General features: G+C 36.2%; 4 protein-coding genes across 11 annotated transcripts; all 4 read left to right on the forward strand.

Moving 5' to 3' along the window:
• The first annotated feature begins 60 nt into the window (after positions 1-60).
• Positions 61-4431, forward strand: LOC107420926 (uncharacterized). Its single transcript, XM_016030000.4, has 7 exons — positions 61-498; positions 1605-1662; positions 1954-2034; positions 2134-2169; positions 2624-2863; positions 2981-3122; positions 3549-4431. The coding sequence occupies exons 1-7, from the start codon at positions 320-322 to the stop codon at positions 4037-4039; spliced, it is 1227 nt and encodes a 408-aa protein (XP_015885486.3). The 5' UTR covers positions 61-319; the 3' UTR covers positions 4040-4431.
• Positions 4432-4698: 267 nt separating this feature from the next.
• LOC107420927 (uncharacterized) lies at positions 4699-7173 on the forward strand. 2 transcript variants are annotated; one of them, XM_016030002.4, is made up of 5 exons: positions 4705-5281; positions 5500-5628; positions 5751-5915; positions 6328-6633; positions 6752-7173. In XM_016030002.4, exons 1-5 carry the CDS (start codon positions 4997-4999, stop codon positions 6890-6892), a joined length of 1026 nt encoding a protein of 341 aa, XP_015885488.2. In that variant the 5' UTR covers positions 4705-4996; the 3' UTR covers positions 6893-7173. The 2 variants fall into 2 exon arrangements, with proteins under 2 accessions (XP_048331333.2, XP_015885488.2); XM_048475376.2 differs by lacking the exon at positions 5500-5628 and having other exon boundaries at positions 4699-5281.
• Positions 7174-7532: 359 nt separating this feature from the next.
• Positions 7533-10268, forward strand: LOC107420903 (B3 domain-containing protein At5g42700). Of its 2 annotated transcripts, none has more exons than XM_025074623.3 (7): positions 7533-8037; positions 8139-8237; positions 8340-8371; positions 8488-8650; positions 9114-9320; positions 9498-9588; positions 10093-10268. In XM_025074623.3, exons 1-6 carry the CDS (start codon positions 7897-7899, stop codon positions 9543-9545), a joined length of 690 nt encoding a protein of 229 aa, XP_024930391.2. In that variant the 5' UTR covers positions 7533-7896; the 3' UTR covers positions 9546-9588; positions 10093-10268. The 2 variants fall into 2 exon arrangements, with proteins under 2 accessions (XP_024930391.2, XP_015885454.2); XM_016029968.4 differs by having other exon boundaries at positions 7564-8037; positions 10096-10267.
• A 2376-nt stretch (positions 10269-12644) lies between these two features.
• LOC107420934 (probable protein phosphatase 2C 12) lies at positions 12645-18457 on the forward strand. Of its 6 annotated transcripts, none has more exons than XM_016030027.4 (11): positions 12645-12911; positions 13260-13299; positions 13471-13765; positions 14456-14627; positions 15350-15503; positions 15586-15649; positions 15999-16106; positions 16789-16914; positions 17045-17280; positions 17505-17605; positions 17702-18457. In XM_016030027.4, the coding sequence occupies exons 3-11, from the start codon at positions 13568-13570 to the stop codon at positions 17749-17751; spliced, it is 1209 nt and encodes a 402-aa protein (XP_015885513.3). In that variant the 5' UTR covers positions 12645-12911; positions 13260-13299; positions 13471-13567; the 3' UTR covers positions 17752-18457. The 6 variants fall into 6 exon arrangements, with proteins under 6 accessions (XP_015885513.3, XP_024930176.3, XP_015885510.3 ...); XM_025074408.3 differs by having other exon boundaries at positions 12649-12911; positions 17698-18457; XM_016030024.4 differs by having other exon boundaries at positions 12656-12911; positions 13223-13299; positions 17403-17605.

Genomic DNA, 18457 nt, shown 5'->3' on the forward strand with positions numbered 1-18457 from the left:
AGATCTAAAACCTTCAAGATTACAACTCCTCCTCCTATCTGCTTTATGAAAAAAAAATACACTGCAAATAAGAAGGCTGCACAATAATTTAACTTATTGAAGACAAAATACGGTGGAGCGAATATCCTGCCCAGTGCCTCTCTCTCTCTCTTTCTCTCTCTTTTCGTCTCTTCCAACGATTCAAGCCTAGTTTTCTGCAAATTTCCGGATAGCTAGCGAGGAGAATATCGTCAAGAAAGTAAACGATTTTTCAGTTCCAGGCTGTTATTGGAGAAAATATTGAAGAAAATTTTTGAATTTTAGAAGAACGGAGGAGAAAATGTGGGGATTTGGGGGTAGGTATTACTGGGGAAGAAAGGAGGTCGGAGAGAAAGTTGAAGGGATAGTGGTATTATTCGCATGGATGTCGAGCCAAGAAAGGCACCTGAACAGTTATGTGCAGCTCTACTCGTCTCTGGGATGGAATTCACTCGTCTGCCACTCCCAATTTCTCAATATGTGAGCTCAATTTTGCCGATTTTATTTTATTTCTTTTTCTTAAAGATTTTGTCTCATCTTCAATTCGGTCAAGGACTTTTAGCATGGTCGCTGTCTAACTTTCTGGTTTTTAGTTTTTAAAGTCAGGCTGGTTGATTGATAGAGTTTGTGGGTTATTTGAGTGCTTTGTTGCACAACTGTTTGATGAGAATGTTTGTCTACTGCGATTGTCTGGAATATCTGTGCTTGTTTACGGCTAGTTGCTATATTATGAATTAAGTGGGTTTTTGTTACGGTTGGTATATTCGGATTGGAGCGGCATGTTATTGGTCATTAATAGTTGTTACTTGGATTGGATATTAGCTTTGCAGGGTAGAGTGGATCTCTCTATCTTATTTCCTTGTTGAGATTAATGGTTATGCTGATTGCTACTTCCGATCTGTTCTTTCTTTTTTGCACTAAAATACCTGTTGGCCAAAAGTCAGATGTTGGGTCAGTTGTTGACTATTTCTTTATCATTTTTTACCCCAAATCAAGAGAGCGTCTTTTATTTTATTCTTGAAGGTTTGACGATACATTTTTCCTGAACTCGAGTTGCAAATAGCTGCCCCATCTATCATTGTTTCCTATGGGCGCTTTTCTGCTGCCTATAGCTAGGCATTTTGAATGTGTTGTAGAAATTAATTAAACTGAAAATCATTATTGGAGAACGGAAATCATGTTATAATTCATTAAAACTTGAAGAGGTACAAGCATTTGCTGCATCAATAACTTCATTAGGCTGTAGTCGTATGTATATATATAGTTGATTTTCTGTTTTTGATAGCTTATGGCTTTATTAAGCTATTGTGCAATCGTAACTCAGAATCTGAATAGAGTTGTTTTCCTTTTTGTCATATTTGCTATTACATAACATTCTCTGTATCACGTTGACTGATTATTTGATTTTCTTGTAAACCAATCTTCCATAGTTTAAGATCAAAATTAACAACTGGAAAACTAGGAACCGATGCTTGGATAAATTGCACTCTTCTAATTACATTTGCAAAGTTTAGAACTTTAGTTTGTCCTTTAGCTAATTTACTAACAGTGTAGTGACTTGAGTTTGACGTCTTTGATATTTGCAGGTTCTTCCCAGAGAAGGCTACAAATTTGGCAATTGGCATCCTAAATGAACTTGTGGAGGTCAGTCACTAATGTTTTAATTCTTTAAAAGTGTGAAGGAAACTTTTATTTGGATTTACTTAATTAAACCATCTAAATAACATTTCGTGATGTTTTTAATGTGGTGGAATCCCTACTTGCATTCAAATCCGTTCATTACAGTCTTTACAGAAAGTAAATTGAGAATGAAAGAAGTAATGTCTATTTGCCTCATAAAATTAGCTTATGATATTCAGCTAGACTCTTTTGAGATTTGAATTATGATAACTCTGAAAAATGACTGACATATTTTGTACTTTAAATTAAATATAGGCGCTAAAAGTTAAGCCATGCCCAGTAGTCTTGGCATCTTTTTCTGGCGGTCCAAAGGCTTGTATGTACAGGCTTCTTCAGGTAAACTTCTCCATACAGTTCTATATTATGGACTTACGTTGTTGCCTTCAGTGATTGGGGAATGCAATGACTAGTTGAATACATTTTCTTCTGTCTCAGATAATTGATGGGAACTGCGAAGCACTACCATATCTGGTAACTTTTTTTTTTTTTTTTTTTCTTTTGCTATTTAATAAATTGAGAATGAAAGATGTAGTGTCTATCTGCCTCAAAAAATTTACTCATGAAATATTCGGCTAGACTCTTTTGAGATTTGAATTATGATAACTCTGAAAAAATAACTGGTGAGATTTGAATTATGATAATGAATTATTATTAATATCTTTTTTCCTTTGCTATTTAACTTATATGATGTATCCAAAATGTTTTCTGAAGACACTTTAAAGTAATCAGATAATAGCTAATAGCATATGAAGGCCAAACTCATTGTTTTTTACTTCGGAACACTTCGTATGGAGTTGACTATATTAAGGAGAATTCAGACAGTTGTCTTATTTTTGCTAGTACTTATATGGTTTGATATTTTCTCAGTACTATTAACTACTTTTAATTTGTTTCTCTCTCTCTCTCTCTCTCTCTCTCTATGAAGGGTGATTACCAACTGGTTAGAGATTGTATTTCTGGCTATATCTATGATTCCAGTCCAGTGGATTTTACCAGTGATTTGGGTACAAAATTTGTTCTTCACCCAACTGTCCTAAAAATTTCCCAGCCACCAAGAATAGTATCATGGATAGCCCATGGCATTGCTTCTAGCCTTGATGCCCTCTTCCTTAGTAAGTTTGAACAACAGCGTGCAGATTATTGGCAGACTCTATACTCCTCTGTGGTAAGTAATTAAGTACATATTTAGTGTTTTTTAAAAGTCTCTATCTCTATATATGTAATGCATATATATATATATATATATATATATTTTCCAGTTTTCACCATTCTTCTTTTGCAGAGAATGAAGGCCCCATATCTCATTTTGTGCTCAGAAGATGATGACCTTGCTCCTTACCAGATTATTTGCAATTTTGCTCAACGGCTACAAGAACTTGGGGCTGATATTAAATTAGTAAAGTGGAATGGCTCTCCTCACGTAGGTCTGCTCCTAAAGTTCATAGAAATTTTTTTTTGCCTTGACTATTACTATTAGTCTTTGTAAAACACATAATGAATGTGCAGACAGTTGTGATTCTTTTACTGCATGGTGCACACCGGTTCAAGTTGATGTTTTAATTGAATAACTAATGCTTTTTCTTATAAAGTTTTTATGGTATCTCTGCACTGGTCTCGTTTTTCTACCTCAGTACATATGTAAAAGTATTTTGTAACAATGAAACAATTAGTTTTCATACTGTCTGTCTGAGTACAAAACTGAGTTTGAGAAAGAATTTACATCATCCTGTTTTTTAAGTGCTGTGTTTTCTATCTTTGCAACTTAAATTTTCTTTTCCTTTCCTATTTTTTAAAATTTTGGAGCATGGCATGACTTTGAACTTATTCGATATGTTGGTTTGTGGTTGCAGGCCACTACAGGCATTATCCTATCGACTACAGGGCTGCTGTGACAGAGCTCCTTGGTAAAGCATCTGTAGTTCATTATCGGAGACTTAAAAGAGTTGACGGAGAAAGACTGGGTGCAGAAGCAAGGGATGATGAGATAATTGAGCCTCTGCGTAATCTCAGGAAAGCAGCAGCCAGTTCAAATGGATATAAGGGAACTTCTCTAGTACTTGGAAATCAATCCTCGTTGCCCAGTTCAATGGAGTACTATGAAGGTAGGGATGTTGGGACGCTGCAAAATGAACGCAGAGAAGGTGTGATCCACTTTCCTAACCCACCAAGCATCAATGCTCATGGGGTTCTTGGTCAAATCTTATTCGATGTCTGTGTACCCAAGAACGTTGAAGGCTGGGATATCGGCTTATCAGGTTCCTTAAAAGGTCGCCCGTTTACTTCTACAAGGAGGCACACGCCCTTTAATCCGATAAAATGTATACGTCGATCTAGATTATAAACACAATACCACTGACAAAATATAGGTGGAGATATTGATGAAGTTGTGGGGTCTAATATTTTGGTTCGAAGTACTAGGGGTTTGAACTTTTGTGGGGCGGAGACAATGAGACATAACGAGGAATGGATAAGGGGAATGAAATTTGTAGTTGGCTGGTGTAGCCATCAGTATGGATATGGAATGGGCTTGAGCTATTTGACCTCTCAATCTACGACTTCAGAAAATGTATAGCGAGCCAACTGAAGGAGCTTAAGTTTTGCGGGGAACGTCGTAATGAAAAAATAAGAGGATCCTGTAAATGCAGTATCCTTAACTCCTTAATTGTAAAATTCTCATTTTGTGATGACTATTTATATATATATATATATATATATATAGAATATTAAGGCTTATCCCAAATAAAATGCGGAAACAATTTACTTGGCAGCTGCTGATGGTACTGTCATGAACATCGAGAAATTATGTGGCCAAAGCATGCATGATTTTGTTCTCAACTAGTTTATATCGTTGGATTCCATCGGTTACCTTCTTACTAAATTATAAAAACAAGTATTTAAACTTCAAAAATTCTAGACCAACAAGTCAAAAAAAAAAAAAAAAAAGCTTCTTTTTGGGAATGGCTAAACCCTAAAATCGAGTAATTAATATTTACTCTTTCTCCATCCAAAAAAAAAAAAAAAAAAAAAAAAAAAAAAAGAACAAAAAGAAGAAAAGAAGTCTACGGGACAAAGTGGTTCCGAGTGTCAACTTTTGGTTCAAGCTTGAAGTGTGCAAATGTACAGGCCCAAATTGGTTATGAGAGCTTCATCGGTAGCCACTGCAAAAGAAGAATAAATTGATCAAGCTCAAGCTCTGTGAATATGATCGACAATTAGTATTGTGCTAAGAGAGCAAGATAACACCTTAACACCTTATTTATTTACATCGGAAAAGGGAAAGAGAGAGACTTGGGAGAAGATGAAGATAGTGGTGACCGGCGCGTCTGGATATTTGGGGGGCAGATTGTGCCACGCTCTCCTGCGAGAGGGCCACTATGTTCGCGCCTTGGTACGGCCCACCAGCGATCTCTCCGCCCTCCCTCCACTCTCCACTGCCGGAGCTGATGGTGCTTCCCTAGAAATCGTCTACGGTGATATCACCGACTATCCCTCGCTCCTCTCTGCCTTCTCCAGTTGCCACGTTATCTTCCATTCAGCCGCCGTTGTCGAGCCCTGGCTTCCCGACCCTTCCAAGTTCTTCTCCGTAAGCACATCTCCATAGTCCATATTATTGCTGCAAAATCCAATTTTGAATTTCATTTTTCAATTGTTTGATAGGCGAGAATACCCACGAAAATGAACAGAAAATTTTGAACTTCAATTTTGAGGGTTTTTTTTTTTTTTTTTTGTTCTTTTGTAAAATTCTTTGCGAACAGAAATAAGTGGGAGAAACTAGAACAATATGTGTTGATTTCGTTTTAGGTCAACGTAGGGGGATTAAAGAACGTGTTGCAAGCTGTTAGAGAGACGAAGACGGTAGAGAAGGTTGTATATACGTCGTCGTTTTTTGCTCTGGGACCAACGGATGGATATGTTGCCGATGAGAGTCAAGTACAGAGATTCTACAATTACGAACTGCTTCCTTTTTCCTTTTTTTCTTGCAAAAGAAGAAAGATGTTTTCTTTTCTGATTATCTGCTTCGTGTTCCTCAGACCACATATTTGTGATGACAGGTCCATCAGGAGAAGTATTTCTGCACAGAGTACGAGAAATCGAAGGTTGCTGCTGATAAGATTGCATTAGGAGCAGCTGCGGAAGGGCTGCCAATAACAGTTGTATATCCGGGAGTCATTTACGGTCCAGGCAAGGTCACTACGGGGAATATAGTTGCTCGCCTGGTACTTGTGCTTCTCACTTTAATTCTTCATAAAAGGAGCATTGTAATTGGAAACCGGAAAATCTTTTAAGTTGTTTATAGTAGTCATTAGCAATAAGATTAGGTAATAAGACTGAGTAATAGTCCCATTCTAAATCTCTGAAAAATTGTTGATACCTGCGACTTCATAATATGATAACTATGATATAAAGTGACATGTTTAGCTGGTTTTTCGTACATGAATTTATTATTGTGTTGTGTGTTTAATGTAATGCCAATGGTAGGTCAGTCAACAAATCTTTTAGTAATGGTCTTCTATTGAGTAAAGGTTTTAATTCATTGCTGAACTGCTAATATGCATCTTACTCCAAAAGATATGCATATCATTGAGTTTTCTCTGTTAATATTTCAATGGAAGTTGATTTTCCTGCCAGCTTGTTGAACGATTTAATGGACGGCTACCTGGTTATATAGGATCTGGATTTGATAGATATTCGTTTAGCCATGTAGATGATGTAGTAGAGGGGCATATTTCAGCAATGAACAAAGGTCGAGCTGGTGAAAGATATCTACTAACAGGAGAAAATGCATCATTCAAGCATGTTTTTGATATGGCTGCTATAATCACCGAAACGAAGAAGCCCATATTTAACATCCCCTTATGGTTGATTGAGGTATATGGATGGGTATCAGTTCTTTTCTCTCGACTTCTGGGAAAGCTTCCTCTAATCAGCCCCCCGGTATGCTTCATTTGATGTTTTGCAATTTCCTTCTGGTCTTCAAACACCATAGCAATAGATTTTCCTTTGCCTTATATTCTTGTTGTCTAATAATTTTCTTTTGCCCATCTGGGAGCAGACAGTCTATGTTTTAAGACATCAATGGGCATATTCCTGTGAGAAGGCCAAAGCAGAGCTGGATTATAATCCTAGAAGCTTGAAAGAAGGACTGGAAGAGGTGCTACCCTGGTTGAAGAACTTGGGGTTGATAAAATACTAAGGATAGTCCCTAATCTTCATGAAGCAACTTTACACCTCAATTTGGGGGGAAATTTGCCAAATGCTCTTGGCAATCCACATAGAAAAGCTGAGAAATGAACGAGGAGTTGAGAAAATGTATGTGTTGTCAACCTTTGTTGAGCACAGAGTTGATTGCATGAAAAAGTCATTCAATATGTGGTAATGTGTTTACATGATAAACTTAACCTGAGTCGACTTATACGGAAGAATTTGCCGGACAAATTAATGTACTTTGCATGGCCCAAGTGCCTCTCTACTTTACCTAATTATTGCAACTTCTAAAACCCTTTAGTGCACCAGGTTTATGAGTTCTTCATTTAGGGTTACCCTGGATTTGATCTGAAACTTGAATCATGACTGTGAACTCTGGACCAGATTAATTTGGGAGCCAATTATTCAAGTCGTGAATGAATCTGTGTCCCTTTCACTGCCTATAAAGCGTTAGCCGGTTGAACTGGTTTTTGCTAACAAAAAGATAAAAATTAATCGCTCTTTTTGTTCTTTATTTGGTAAACCTCTTTGTATTGAAATTGCTAGCTGAAAGACTAGAAAATCAAGTTAAAAAAAAAAAAATTAAAATTAAAAAAAAACTTGCAAAACCATACGATTTTTTGAAATGGATAACGTCACATATCAAATTTACAATTTTGAATCTACACCGTCGAATTTGATTTGACTCTTATCGATTTAGCTGTACGGCAAGGTGAGAAGGGTAATAATAAAAATGGAAACAACAGTGTACCACGCATTTAAAATTTAAAATGGTAACCAAAAGATATTTGCTTCTGTCCAATGATGATCATATTCCAGAGTGGGAACCCAACGGTCGACTGTCGAGATTTTCAAATTTAGTGCCTTTTTCCCTCACTCAGACTCTCTCTCTCCATTCCAAGTCTCAGTCTCAGGCCTCACTTCCAGACTTCCGGTGGTTGGCCGTCGAAAAAACAAAAAAAAAAAAAAAAAAAAAGAGAAAAAACGCACACAATGGTGGTGGCTAAACCTAAGGTATCCTACGAGGAATGCCGTCGCAAGAGATTGGAGGAAAACAAGAAGAGGATGGAGGCCCTCAATCTCCCCAAGATTGCTCAATCTCTTCGAAACTCCTTAACTCCCAAGCCCTCCCCTGTAAATCTCACACCCACCTCTCCTCCCTCCCCCTCTCTCTTTGTATTACTTCTCTGACTCCATTAGAGGGGCTAAACTCTGCTATCTCATTAAATGCGCAGATGAAGAGCGTAAAGAAACCTCGCACGTTAGAGAAAGAGGTGGTTGTGGTCAGAAGGTCAAGTCGCGTGGCAAACTTGCCCGCCCCTGTTTATAAAGAAGTGAGTCAATTTTCGTCTTTGGCGCTTTTGTTATAAAACATCGAATAAATTTGATAAGGATTTTTTTTTTTTTTTGGGGCAATTCGTTAATATTTGTGGCAGGTTGTTATTGATCGCGTGCTGATACCTAGAAGGTATGGTTTAGATTGAAATGATTTAGTTCTTTGGATGTGGGATATTATGATGTTACAATTCCTTGGTGTTTTGGAGGTTGTGAAGTAAGTTCGTAAGCTACATGGGATGTATACAGGATTTCTAAGCACAGGGATTTGTCGAACCGTGTTTATGCTTCGGATGAAGCGAGGGCGGCCGCCATAGAGATTGCAGAGAAACTACAATCGGGTTTGGAACCTCAGTATCCTAACTTTATAAAATCAATGCTCCCATCACATGTCACAGGAGGTTTCTGGCTGGTAAGTAAGCAGGTCCTTAAATCTAGCCACAAAGGTTTCTTATTATTATCACAATTTGTTTTGACCACAAAAAGTCATTTCATTTTTTATTTGTGTTCTACTCGTTGAGTAGAATGATGTAGATTTTCAAAGTTTGCTGATATTTTTGGGTATTTAGAGGGTGTTTTTTTGTGACATTGGGAATCAATAAAATAAAAATATGATGCACTCAACAATTTATCTGTTATGTTCTCACCATTGAGATGGAGAAATTAATTAAAAGCTTAGCACATGTATTTTTGCTCTCCCAATAAATTTTAGGATATGATGAAACAATACCCATTATCTGATTAAGGGTTATTGGAATTCTATATGATACCATTTTCCTTGCAGCATACTTTATTATTTTCTGTCGAAAAGGATTGAATTTGAATTATCTTATGGAGTATGCCCATGATTTTTCTATTATTTTGTGTATATATAGGGCCTTCCGGTACATTTCTGCAAAGTGAACCTCCCAAAGAGAGATGAAGTTATGACATTGATAGATGAAGATGGTAATGAATACCCAACTATTTACTTGGCCCGAAAAACTGGACTAAGTGGTGGATGGAAAGGATTTTCAGTTGCTCATGAATTGATGGATGGGGATGCATTAATTTTCCAATTAGTCCGGCCTTCAGCATTCAAGGTGATTGAAATTTAAACCACTTTCCACATTATTCACATTATTATACAATAACGTTTAAGAAAAGAATTATATCCGTTACTCTCATCTTTCTTTCAGTACTCCATCTGTTTTTAATTTCTCTTCCACTTTCCTGGCATTTTCTTTTAATCCTTTCATTGGCTTGAATTCTCTTTTCAGGTATACATTGTTAGGGTTAATGGTGATGGACAGGATAACCAGTCTTGAGTCTTATGCATTTGCATGTTAAAGCTATCTTACTCAATTTTAGGTAATTACTTTAGAATAGTTATTGCTGTGTTTCCATTCCATACAAATAACTATAATTTTATGATTTATGATATGCAGTTCCTTCTTATGCTAATGTAAAGGCTTTTTTGCTCTTTTAATAACGTGTATGATGCTGTTGGTCAACATCATCCAATCCATTAACTTTATTCAACAAAAATGAAATCTGATAAAAAAAATATAAGATCGTTTGGAGTGGGGAGGAGTCTGAGGATTTAGTGATTAAAGACTTGAATATTTTGTTGTGGGACCCCTCATCTTTTCAGCATAATGATTAAAAGCTTAGAAAAGACCAGAATATGCAATAATAATATACGTAATCATCGCATATGAGAGCGGAAGTAAATGGAGGTTACCTAAAAATCATTTGTGTTTTTTTTCATAGCAAAAAGGAAAAAAATATAATTTTTCTTTTTTTGGGGAGGAGGGGGGTTGCTAACACATCATTGCTTGGCATCTTTTTGCATTGATAATGACCACACACAAGGAGTTATGGGAATGCATCTCGACTGTTTATTCAGAAACCATGTGGGCTTTCTGATGCTCTGATTGACTGCTTATATGGAAAGCCTGTGGATGGCCGTCTTGCCTTTAATTGAAATAGCTGTGGCCCTTGTTCATTGGGTCTCAAATTTCCTAGTATTTTTCTTTTTTTGGGGAGGAGGGGGGTTGCTAACACATCATTGCTTGGCATCTTTTTGCATTGATTATGACCACACACAAGGAGTTATGGGAATGCATCTCGACTGTTTATTCAGAAACCATGTGGGCTTTCTGATGCTCTGATTGACTGCTTATATGGAAAGCCTGTGGATGGCCGTCTTGCCTTTAATTGAAATAGCTGTGGCCCTTGTTCATTGGGTCTCAAATTTCCTAGTATTATGTAAGTTTTTTTTTTTTTGGGTAATTTATGTATCTTGTTTTTTAGCTTTTTAGATGATTCTACTCTGCCTTATTTGTCTTTGTTTGAGCCTCTTTCAAGTTTTTATTTTATTTTATTTTTTCAGTTGAAAAAAAAAAAAAAAAAATTCCAAGTACCTTATTTATCTTGCCATGAGATTTATCATTTTCACAGTAAAATGTTACTTTTGTTGGTCTTCAATAGAGATGTCAAATTCCAATTGTAAACTTAGTAATATTGGCAAGCGCTGCTTGGACATTGATTGGAGCCTCTATTTAGAACTTTTTTATCTCTAAGTAAATTTGAAGTTAAGGGAGATCCAAAGAACTTTTCTTTTCCTTATTAATATTTTTTAATAATCCTCGTTGAAATTGTGTTATTCTAATCATTTCACTTTCTTTATCAAGAAAAGGAAGAAACTTAAATACAGGCGGTGTGGGATGTAAGGGATTGAATTAGAAACAGCTGGGTTGATTCTTCCACCACAAGGGTCATCACCCATGTGCCTTTCAAAGCCCAACACTAGCCGTGAGAATCGTATTAGCTTTCATTGTTCATTAAAAAAAAAAAAAAATCTTTGTTCCACATTACTCTGTTTTACCTCTGCAGCCTATTTTCAAAAGAAAAAATAATTTTTTTTTTTGACGTTTTCTAAAATTTATATCCTGCTTGGGACGCATGGACTATACCACCCTCCCTGGTAATGTGAAATATAGTGAGCTGTTGTTCTTATAGGTGGTTATGTTTTTTCTTGTTTGTTTTTAATATACATTTAATTTTGAATATTTATTTGTTGGAGCAAATGGGCAACAAGTTGTTATAAGTTGATAGGATCATAGGAACACTTCCATGACTAGCTGGAGGTTTTTTCCAGCTTGCATCGGCAAATTAATAGAACATGCTTCCAAGTCCTTGCTTTACCATGGAACATGGATGTGCTCTGCTTTGTCCACCGCAGCACCTGGATTTTTTATATTATTTTAAAAAAAGTGTCTCCTTTTTGTATGGTTTTCTGGGGCCCAACTTTGTTCCACAAAATTAAAAGCCCAAACCCAGCCACCTGCACCGAGCTGTTGATCCAATGCTCTGATAAATATTTCAACAATTTTAGCCTTTGATAATTGGACTGATTAAATTGACTTCTTTTACGCGGAGTTTTCCCATTGAACCAATTTTCATGATGGATTCTAAGCTCATACGCGCCTCAATGATTCGTGACTTTTAGGATGCAATCGTGATGACCCAGTCGATATCCTTTTAATCTGATGCTGTCCTTGATTCGGCAACGAAGTTCACGCGCGTTTGTTCCATGTTGGGCTAGCTTGCTTAGTCATGTGACACATAACTGGCGCCGAGAATTTCGGGCCCTCCAAGTGGAGGTCAAAGGATTAGGTTGCATGAAAATGTAGTGCCCACTGTGCGGGATCAGTGGGTCCCACCAACCTACGAACCCCGGGTCCCACGCCGCAACCAGAAAGCGCCCTTCTACGTGACATTAACGACGAATTATTATCTGTCCCTTCACCTACGTCTGATATCAAACTTGATGACTTTTTATAGCGGTAACAATATTATATTGGATAAAAATATATATATATATATATATATACAAAACTTCCCCTCAATTCGCTGGCATTAGTGAACATAATTAACGAGTTTAAATTTGGGTTATTTGTAATTAGCATTATTTTGTTCATAAATAATAAATAGAATAAAAACGTAAAATGCAATTTTGCATGCCTTCCCAATCCTGTGACTTAGTCCAGCCCTCCAGATACGTTACATTCATAAGGCACCTCGTAATTTCCCTTGACCGGCGCCAGCCCATATTTAGACAATAACGTTTTTTAATGGTAATAAAAAAATTATTTAAAAAAAAAAACAAATATCAAATCACCTCCAATCAAAACCCATTTTGTCCCAACTGCCCGACCAATTCCAATCCTTACATTAGGGTATGGTGGGGTCCGGTGAGTGGGCCATATGAATCGACAAAGACGAAAAAGCCCATTAGGAGTGATTTTATGCAAGTGATTAGATTAATATCGAACGGTTGAGAATAGCCTCAAGCGGCTGGAGCTCCCAAAAAAAAAAACAAAGGAGGAAAAAAGATAGAAACGGCTTGGAGCGCCGAATGAAGAGAACGGTGCGTTGCTGCCATGTCAGCTCATAACAAAAAGAGTTAAAAATAAATAAATAAATAAGAGGGAAAGAAAGAGAAAGAAAAGGAGAACAGCTGCATTTGCGCTTTTCTTTGTTTTTTGGTATCTGGTTTAGTTGGTTTTTTGTTTATCGGCAATGGAATTTTTGCAGGGCTCCGGGATCCGCGTTTCTCGATCACAGCGTTTTATCTAACTCTTCTTCTACTCTCTTCGCGCCTAATAATCAACCATTTTTCTCTTCCTGTAATTTTCCTTTTCCTTTTTTATTTTTTATTTTTATTTGTTTTAATTATTATTATCGCAAATTCCATCGATTTCCCTTGTCATCTTCGTTGATTAGTACTCATGTCGTAATCGTAAAGTTAGTACTATTATCCACATTGACATTGTATTTTGCAATGGTTTTACGCTACGCGGTTTTTTATTTTTTTATTTTTTATTTTTATTTTTACTTTATGTTTTCCACGATATGTTTACAAATCAATCTGCGATTGATGATTTTATTCAAAGTTCTCTGTATTTTCGTGTAATTGTTGTATGCATTTGTGTAATAGGTGCTCATAATAATCTCGTTATTGATATGTTCCGCAGTTTCTTCTATTTCTCTTGAAGATCTCAGTAATTTGGCCTGGTATGTGGATTATTCGTCCCTGGCTAGAAATCGAAACTTTTGATTTATCATCTGCTTGGTTGTATGTGCCTTGTATTGTATGGGAAAATTTATAATTTGAATTATTGAGTTTAGAAAAGGTGGGAAGTTGGTGTTATTTATGGAAGCGAATGCTGGTGGTGTTTTTGGCAGGATTTTTGCTCAATTTTTTAGCGGATGGACGATTGAAAGGTAGTAGTCAAATTCATAGAGGAGAGGGGTGTAAAAGGATTTTCTGTTTCTGAGAACAATGTCCGCAAAGACTGAACATCACACGGTGCCACTTTCGGTTCTGCTGAAGCGTGAATTGGCAAACGAGAAGATTGAGAATCCGGAAATTATATACGGTCTGGCGAATCAGAGCAAGAAAGGGGAGGATTTCACTTTGCTTAAAACCGAATGTCAAAGGATGGTCGGAGATGGCGTTTCTACTTTTTCCGTTTTTGGGGTATGCTTCCCGCGTTATTATTATTATTATTATTATTTATATCAATTCTTGTTTGTAATGAAGAAATCATGGTTTTTATAAAAATTTTATAAGTATGAAAAGATTTCTACTTTATCGTCCAAAAGAAAAAAAAAAAAAAAAGAAAAGAAAAATGGTTGACAACACATGGTTGACTATTCCCTTTTGTAAATTAAGAGTTGGATAGAATGAAAAATTTGGTGCTTGATGTTTAGCAATTTGAATCATGTAAAATTCAATACAATTGCACCCGAATATATCTGCAGTTTAGAATTTTACATGTTTGAGGTGGAAGGGATTTTTTTATTTTTTTATTTTTTTTCTTTGGTGGGTCAACGAAGTAGAAGCGACTAAAAGACATATTTTTGTTCATCAACATCAAAATGGCTTCAAGTTGACATGCTTAAGTATGCTGCTGATTAAGTTATTAATAATGATAATAATAATAATAATAAAGAAGTATGCTGACTAGGTGGTTGTGTTACATGATCATTAACTTTTTTTTCTTGGGAGGTGGTGACTGGTGAGGGGAGCCACACAACATGCTTATTGCTTGATCACTCTTGGTTTTACTTGTATATAACATAAATTACCATGATTAAAGCATCAGTGTCTTTGCTACTTGTATGGATAACAATCATATTCCTAGTCTAATAGTTGTATGTGTTGCAGCTGTTTGATGGACATAATGGGTCAGCTGCTGCAATTTACTCAAAGGAGAATCTCCTGAATAATGTTTTAAGTGCTCTCCCATCTGATCTTAATAGAGATGAATGGCTATTAGCACTTCCAAGAGCTTTGGTTGCTGCTTTTGTCAAGACAGACATAGAATTTCAAGAGAAAGGTATACGCATCGTTCCTTTAATTTTTAATTGCATCTCTATGTGGTAACCTTTTGTTCAAAATGGTCATTTCTGTAACCCAAATTTGAATGAGTATTGATGATTTTACTCTTGATAAGATTCCTAGCACATAGCTGTATAAACTTTGTTGGTGATTTTTATTAGTAGTGTTCTTTTTTCTTTTCTTTTTTTTTCTTGTTAAAAACAAGATTGATCTCTAACATTGCATGAAGCCAGAATTATAGTTGTTTAGTTTTCATACAATATCCCTTTATTGCATGTTGTTCTGGTATCGTGATATGTAATTCATTTTTTTCTAATTAATTTAGCCTGGCTTGACAACTTTTATACTAAGTTTTCTTGTACTCGTGTAAGTCCTCACACACTTATCAGTACCAGTTATGTAACTTTTGGGAGCTTTTTATTTGGCATTCTAATAAATTATATATGAGTTTACATTGGAGTGTGCAATGATAACGTTTAACTAACAGTCTTCATAGATTTGTTGGGCAATTGTTCTTGCTAACCGGTTTCACTACACTTAGGAATGTCCAACAGTGCCAACTTAATATCAGTTCTTGCCATTTATGACACTTTATTTTGTAGCTTTTCTGAGCGTCATTGTTGAAGTATGCAGATTCTTAGTTTTTTTGTTTGGTTTTTTTTTTTTTTTTTTTTTCCCTGTATATATGGTTTTTAAATATTGCTGTGGTCAAATTTTCAGCACAAACGTCAGGAACAACTGTCACCTTTGTCATTATTGAAGGATGGATCATAACTGTTGCATCTGTTGGTGATTCCCGTGGTATGCTTGAATCAACTGAAGGCGAATTTCTTTACTTGTCTGCAGATCATAGGCTTGAATGCAATGAAGAGGAGTAAGTTATAAATATAATATATCTGCTGTAGCAGCCAAAAATTATCAATTTTACAATTTTATTGACTGCCCCTCTCTTGTAGGAGGATACGTATCACTGAAAGTGGGGGTGAGGTGGGTCGTCTTAATACTGGTGGTGGTGCAGAGGTATTTTTTCTTTACACAAGATTGTATTAAATGTTACCCTTTGTTTTGCTTTTAAATTGTCCAGTACCTTTCCAATCTTTTGTAGCCAAGCTTACTCTTTTCCCATTTTCAAACCTTACATGTAGTCATATTTTGGGTCGAGTACCTTTTTATTTATTTATTTGTTTATTGTTATTATTATTATTATGGGACCACATTGGTGAATAAGATTTGATGCCTACATGAAAATTAAGTTTAGCTTATGCTATTCTGCCCATAAATATAATGGATTGGTTTCCGCTCATGAACTTTTGAATTTAAGAAATTTTAGGCTATTGACATGCATCATGATTTTTCATTTCTCTTGTAGATTGGTCCTCTCAGGTGTTGGCCAGGTGGCCTGTGTCTTTCACGATCAATTGGAGATATGGATGTTGGCCCGTTCATAGTGCCTGTTCCTCATGTAAAGCAAGTGAAGGTTAACTAATGTTCTTATCTCACTTACAATGTTCAATTTTGTTTCATTACCCTGCCGTTATTTACATCTCTTTGTATGTGTTTGTTCTTTATTTGTCGTGTGGGTGACACTAAGCTGTTCAATATGGTTTGTTGCGCCTTTCTGATTATGTAATTTCTTAAATGCTTACTCTTGTGCCTGGATATGGGCCAAGAGAATTGTATTTATAATGGTTTTTCTTGCTTTAACATATTTAAAAAAAAAAAAATCTATTTAGCATGCATTTATTATTATATAGTTTATATCCGTCTTTAGATATTTTTACTGGATCTCATTCAAGATAGAAGTAGACTTCTTTGAAAGCTATTCGTTTGCACTGGATATTTTAATCAAATTTGAAGTTTTATTCTTGAAGAAATACCAATTAAACCTGTGGGATCTAATCTTATGCTCTGGTAGGATCTTGCATGTTGAATAACATGGATAGTTGGTTATGCTGGAATCTTGGTCTATTTTAGAAATGTATCTGTCGAGCCATTTATTGCACTCTGGACAATTTTCAACTGTGCATTGGAGCTGTTCAATTCTCTTCTCTTATAGTTTTCTGCTTTTAAGTTCTCACAGATTCTACCATAATCCAATAATGAATTGTACTGTTTTAAGAATTCCTACTCACTAGCTTTCTGAAAATTATTTTCTACAGTTGTCTTCTAGTGGTGGTAGGGTTATCATCTCTAGCGATGGTGTGTGGGATGCTTTAAGTGCCGAAGTTGCTTACGATTGTTGCCGTGGGATGCCACCAGATGCTGCAGCTGAACAAATTGTTAAGGTAAATTGACAACTGAAATTTCTGCTTTCCATAAATTATATATGTTTATACCCAGTCATGCATCTAGACAGTTTGTCAGATATAGATTTTCTTTTTATTTACTTATTCACACTTTCTATTGCACTTCCAGGAAGCTGTCCAGGCAAAGGGACTTCGAGATGATACAACGTGCATTGTTATTGATATGTTACCCGTGGAAAAGCCACCTGCTCCTTTGCCTCCACCAAAGAGGCAGGGCAGAGGAGTGTTTAAGTCCATGTTTCGCAAGAAGTCCGCAGAATCATCTTCTAATATTGATAAAGATTATTTAGAGCCAGATGTGGTGGAGGAACTATTTGAGGAGGGATCTGCGCTGCTTTCAGAAAGGTTTGAAGTTGCTTTTGTTCTTCGTTAATTTCTTTGTGTTGATCATGGGTGGTCCTATGAACAAGCAGTGCTTGTGCTGATGATGTCTTTATTGACATGGTAAATGTTTGTGTCAACTGCAGGTTAGACTCAAAATATCCACTCTGTAACATGTTTAAGTTGTTTATCTGTGCTATTTGTCAAGTAGAATTGAAACCAGGAGAGGGTATTTCTATACATGCTAGCTCATCAAATTTAGGAAAGTTGCGTCCATGGGATGGCCCCTTCCTTTGCCCAAGTTGCCATGAGAAGAAAGAGGCCATGGAAGGGAAAAGACGGTCTGGAGGTATACCTCTCTCTCTCTCTCTCTCTCTCTCTCAGCAAATTTCTTCCGGGTTTATGACATGAAATAGACTAACCGTCGATCTTTGGTTTCAGATAGATACAGTAGTGGAAGTGACTAGGCAGCCCTCAGCCGTTTTTGCATTTTGAGAGCACTAACAATCATTTTGTAGTTGATTGTGGGAAGCTGGATGTTTCTCACTATATAAATTCCTTTCAATTCGTCATGGGAGATTTTCAGCATTAAAATTCTTTTTTGTCGTTCCACTTTGGACTCGATGAGGATCTCCATTTCTTCTTTCTATATTCCAAGTCAGAAGATCCTGTTGGAGCTGCTTGCTTTTTGAGATATCTGTTTTGACTTCAGAGTGATGTAAACAGTGCCTGGTTGCCTGAAAAGAAGGGGTTGTGGAAAGGTTGGATAAACTTGGTTGTGCATAAATGATGTGACAGACGTTATCATTTTTTCTATCTGGATCCATACAATTCCACTTTATAGAGCTAACATCGAATGAAAGCACTCTTCCCTGTAATATTATACATAGGAGGTTCCATGAAACATTATTCACGTTCATTTCAAACTAGGAATACTGTGGTCGGCTTTCCCAAAGAATACGTTTATGTAGCATAGTATTTGATCCTTCCTTGACAAGTCCGAAGGAAAACCATCGAAGTAGGCAATCAATTTTTTCATCTCCTAGATAGCCTGTAACCAACTTTTTAATTTTTTTTTTTTTTTTTTTGTTGGTGTTATGATGATGTACTAATCAGTTCTTTGATTGGATGTCTGCCCAGTTCTTGTTGTAACTTGTAAGTATGTTTTTGGATCTGCATAATATTTTGCTATTGTTGTTTT

Source organism: Ziziphus jujuba, chromosome 5 (assembly GCF_031755915.1).
Source record: "Ziziphus jujuba cultivar Dongzao chromosome 5, ASM3175591v1".
NCBI lineage: Eukaryota > Viridiplantae > Streptophyta > Magnoliopsida > Rosales > Rhamnaceae > Ziziphus > Ziziphus jujuba.

Bases quoted from the DNA above. Each gene is read 5' to 3' on its own strand.
- LOC107420926 (XM_016030000.4), top strand. From the start codon at position 320: ATGTGGGGATTTGGGGGTAGGTATTACTGGGGAAGAAAGGAGGTCGGA. The intron at 499-1,604 runs GTGAGCTCAATT...TGATATTTGCAG, and splicing joins CACTCCCAATTTCTCAATAT to GTTCTTCCCAGAGAAGGCTA. The intron at 2,170-2,623 runs GTAACTTTTTTT...CTCTCTATGAAG, and splicing joins GCGAAGCACTACCATATCTG to GGTGATTACCAACTGGTTAG.
- LOC107420927 (XM_016030002.4), top strand. From the start codon at position 4,997: ATGAAGATAGTGGTGACCGGCGCGTCTGGATATTTGGGGGGCAGATTG. The intron at 5,282-5,499 runs GTAAGCACATCT...ATTTCGTTTTAG, and splicing joins ACCCTTCCAAGTTCTTCTCC to GTCAACGTAGGGGGATTAAA. The intron at 5,916-6,327 runs GTACTTGTGCTT...TTTTCCTGCCAG, and splicing joins GGAATATAGTTGCTCGCCTG to CTTGTTGAACGATTTAATGG.
- LOC107420903 (XM_025074623.3), top strand. From the start codon at position 7,897: ATGGTGGTGGCTAAACCTAAGGTATCCTACGAGGAATGCCGTCGCAAG. The intron at 8,372-8,487 runs GTATGGTTTAGA...GGATGTATACAG, and splicing joins CGCGTGCTGATACCTAGAAG to GATTTCTAAGCACAGGGATT. The intron at 8,651-9,113 runs GTAAGTAAGCAG...GTGTATATATAG, and splicing joins TCACAGGAGGTTTCTGGCTG to GGCCTTCCGGTACATTTCTG.
- LOC107420934 (XM_016030024.4), top strand. From the start codon at position 13,568: ATGTCCGCAAAGACTGAACATCACACGGTGCCACTTTCGGTTCTGCTG. The intron at 13,766-14,455 runs GTATGCTTCCCG...TATGTGTTGCAG, and splicing joins CTACTTTTTCCGTTTTTGGG to CTGTTTGATGGACATAATGG. The intron at 17,281-17,402 runs GTTTGAAGTTGC...TGTCAACTGCAG, and splicing joins TCTGCGCTGCTTTCAGAAAG to GTTAGACTCAAAATATCCAC.